A 2,219-nucleotide genomic window follows, 5' to 3' on the forward strand; every position below is an offset into this window, starting at 1 on the left:
TAACCATGAGTACTTTAAACCATGGTTCATTTCTTTTTTTCCCTTACAGTTCAGAGCTTAATATTATTGCCAGCTTATACACTTGCCCCTGCTGTAACTCCACTTAAAGAAACTCAAGGGGAATGCAATGCCTCTTCTAAAGAAGCCTCCAGGGCAGGACACTGGGAGTTTCCAGCACCTGGCGTTCCCAGGCTTCCTTGCCTTCACATGTAAACTTCACTAAGAGCACCGGTCACTTACCTGAATTGAATTCAAGTGCATTTCTAAAATTTGGCACAATATATAACACAGTCCATAGGTGAACATTAATATGTAGGGTGGTTAGTGCTGTTTTCAGGCTTTCTTAGAGACAGGACAAAAGGGATTCACACTGCTTCAGAAGGGACTCTGATGGACATCAGAAGGAACCCCCTTACCTAGGAGTTGTTACACCCAGAAGAGCAGGACAAAAAAGGAGATGGGATACCTTCTTTCATTTGAAGAGAATTTAAAAGTGAAATGACATAAGCAAATGAAGACTAGTTATAGACAAAGGATAGAAGAGTTGGTCTTTCAAGTTGTCCTCTTGAACCTACTACTCAATTCCTGGGCCAATAAACACTCCTGACTTCCCTGCTTAATATTTAACACCCTCCAAAGCCACTATGCCTCCGTAGCAATCAACAGCAATGCCTTATAATTTTGATGCAGGCTTTTATGCCAAAGTCATCAAATTGGTTTCATGCATATACCCATGTACAGGATGAGTTAAGAATGTCCCAAGAAAGTTATGCTCTCTAAATCAGCTCTTCCTGTTCATCCTTTAATATGGCAGAAGGATGCCACATGCTTTTTTCTCAGCTTCTTCATGGCTGTCTTCATTTCAGCATTTCTGAGTGTGTAGATGAGAGGGTTCAACATAGGTGTGATCACTGTGTAAGAGATGGAGAACACCTTATCCACAGAGAAGCTGCGGAAAGGCCTCAGGTAGATGAATACACAGGGCACAAAGATCAGGCTGACCACTGTTAGGTGGGAGGCACAGGTAGAGAGTGCCTTGCCCTGGCCCTGGTGGAAGCGAGTTCTCAGGGTGATCAGGATGATGGCATAAGAGAATAGCAAGACCAAGAAGCAGACGAGAGATAGCAGACCACTGTTTGAGACCATCAGCACCTCTACCACATATGTGTCCATGCACGCTAGCTTGATGACCTGTGGGACATCACAGAAGTTGTCCAGTTCACTGGGGCCACAGAAGGGCAGCTGGATCACCAGTGTGACCTGTGTGATGGAGTGGATGAAACCCCCACACCAAGAGACAAAAACCAACTGAAAGCACAGCTGGCGGTTCACGACTGACAGGTAGTGCAAAGGATGACATATGGCAACATATCTATCATAGGCCATGACTGTCAGCAGAAACATCTCACTGGCTCCCAGAAAGTGCAAGAAGTAGATCTGGGCCAAGCATCCTGAAAAAGAGATGATCTTCCCCTGCTGTAGAAAATCTCCTAACATCTGAGGCATGGTAATACAGGTCAGGCATAGGTCAATGAAGGACAGATGGCCCAAAAAATAGTACATAGGAGATTGGAGCAGGTGGGCATCAGCTCCCACTGTTACCATTATCAATACCATTACTATTTACAACAGTCATGTAAAATAACAAAAATATTAAGAACAGAAACAGCTGTAGCTCCCAGGAGGATGACAGGCCCAGAAGAACAAATTCTGTCACCTTGGAATCATTTCTGTGAGGTAGGAAATACACATTCCTGTATAATAGGATGAGGAATATTTTGCATAGCTTCCAACTCTTCATTCCTACAATGCTTTTTTTTTTTTTTTTTTTTAGATTTTATTTATTTATTTGACAGAGAGAGATAGCAAGAGCAGGAACATAAACAGGTGGAGTGGGAGAGGGAGAAACAGGCTTCCCGCGGAGCAGGTAGCCCGATGCAGGACTCGATCCCAGGACTCTGGGATCATGACCTGAGCCTAAGGCAGACACTTAACGATTGAGCCACCCAGGCGCCCTCTCCTATAATGCTTTTAAGTTGCATTTACAGCAAACTAGGGAGGGAGGGAGACAATGAACTGCGCATGAGGTGATGAGAACATGAAAATCATTACACCACTGCACTGACCTCAGGCAAGCTATCAAACCCGAGTTTTCTTCTTTGTATATTCAATCTAATATGGAGATAATAATATCTTCCAAGGTTGTTTCAAGAATCAAA

The 2,219-nt window shown here is 43.7% G+C and overlaps 1 protein-coding gene across 1 annotated transcript; it reads right to left on the reverse strand.

Moving 5' to 3' along the window:
• Positions 1-795: 795 nt before the first annotated feature.
• On the reverse strand, positions 796-1,801 carry LOC118551897 (olfactory receptor 4Q3-like). Its single transcript, XM_036118045.2, is given in 2 exon segments — positions 796-1,614; positions 1,616-1,801. Coding segments are annotated over 2 exon segments (1,005 nt in total).
• Between the last annotated feature and the right edge of the window lie 418 nt (positions 1,802-2,219).

The sequence above is a fragment of the Halichoerus grypus genome, chromosome 8, assembly GCF_964656455.1.
Source record: "Halichoerus grypus chromosome 8, mHalGry1.hap1.1, whole genome shotgun sequence".
NCBI lineage: Eukaryota > Metazoa > Chordata > Mammalia > Carnivora > Phocidae > Halichoerus > Halichoerus grypus.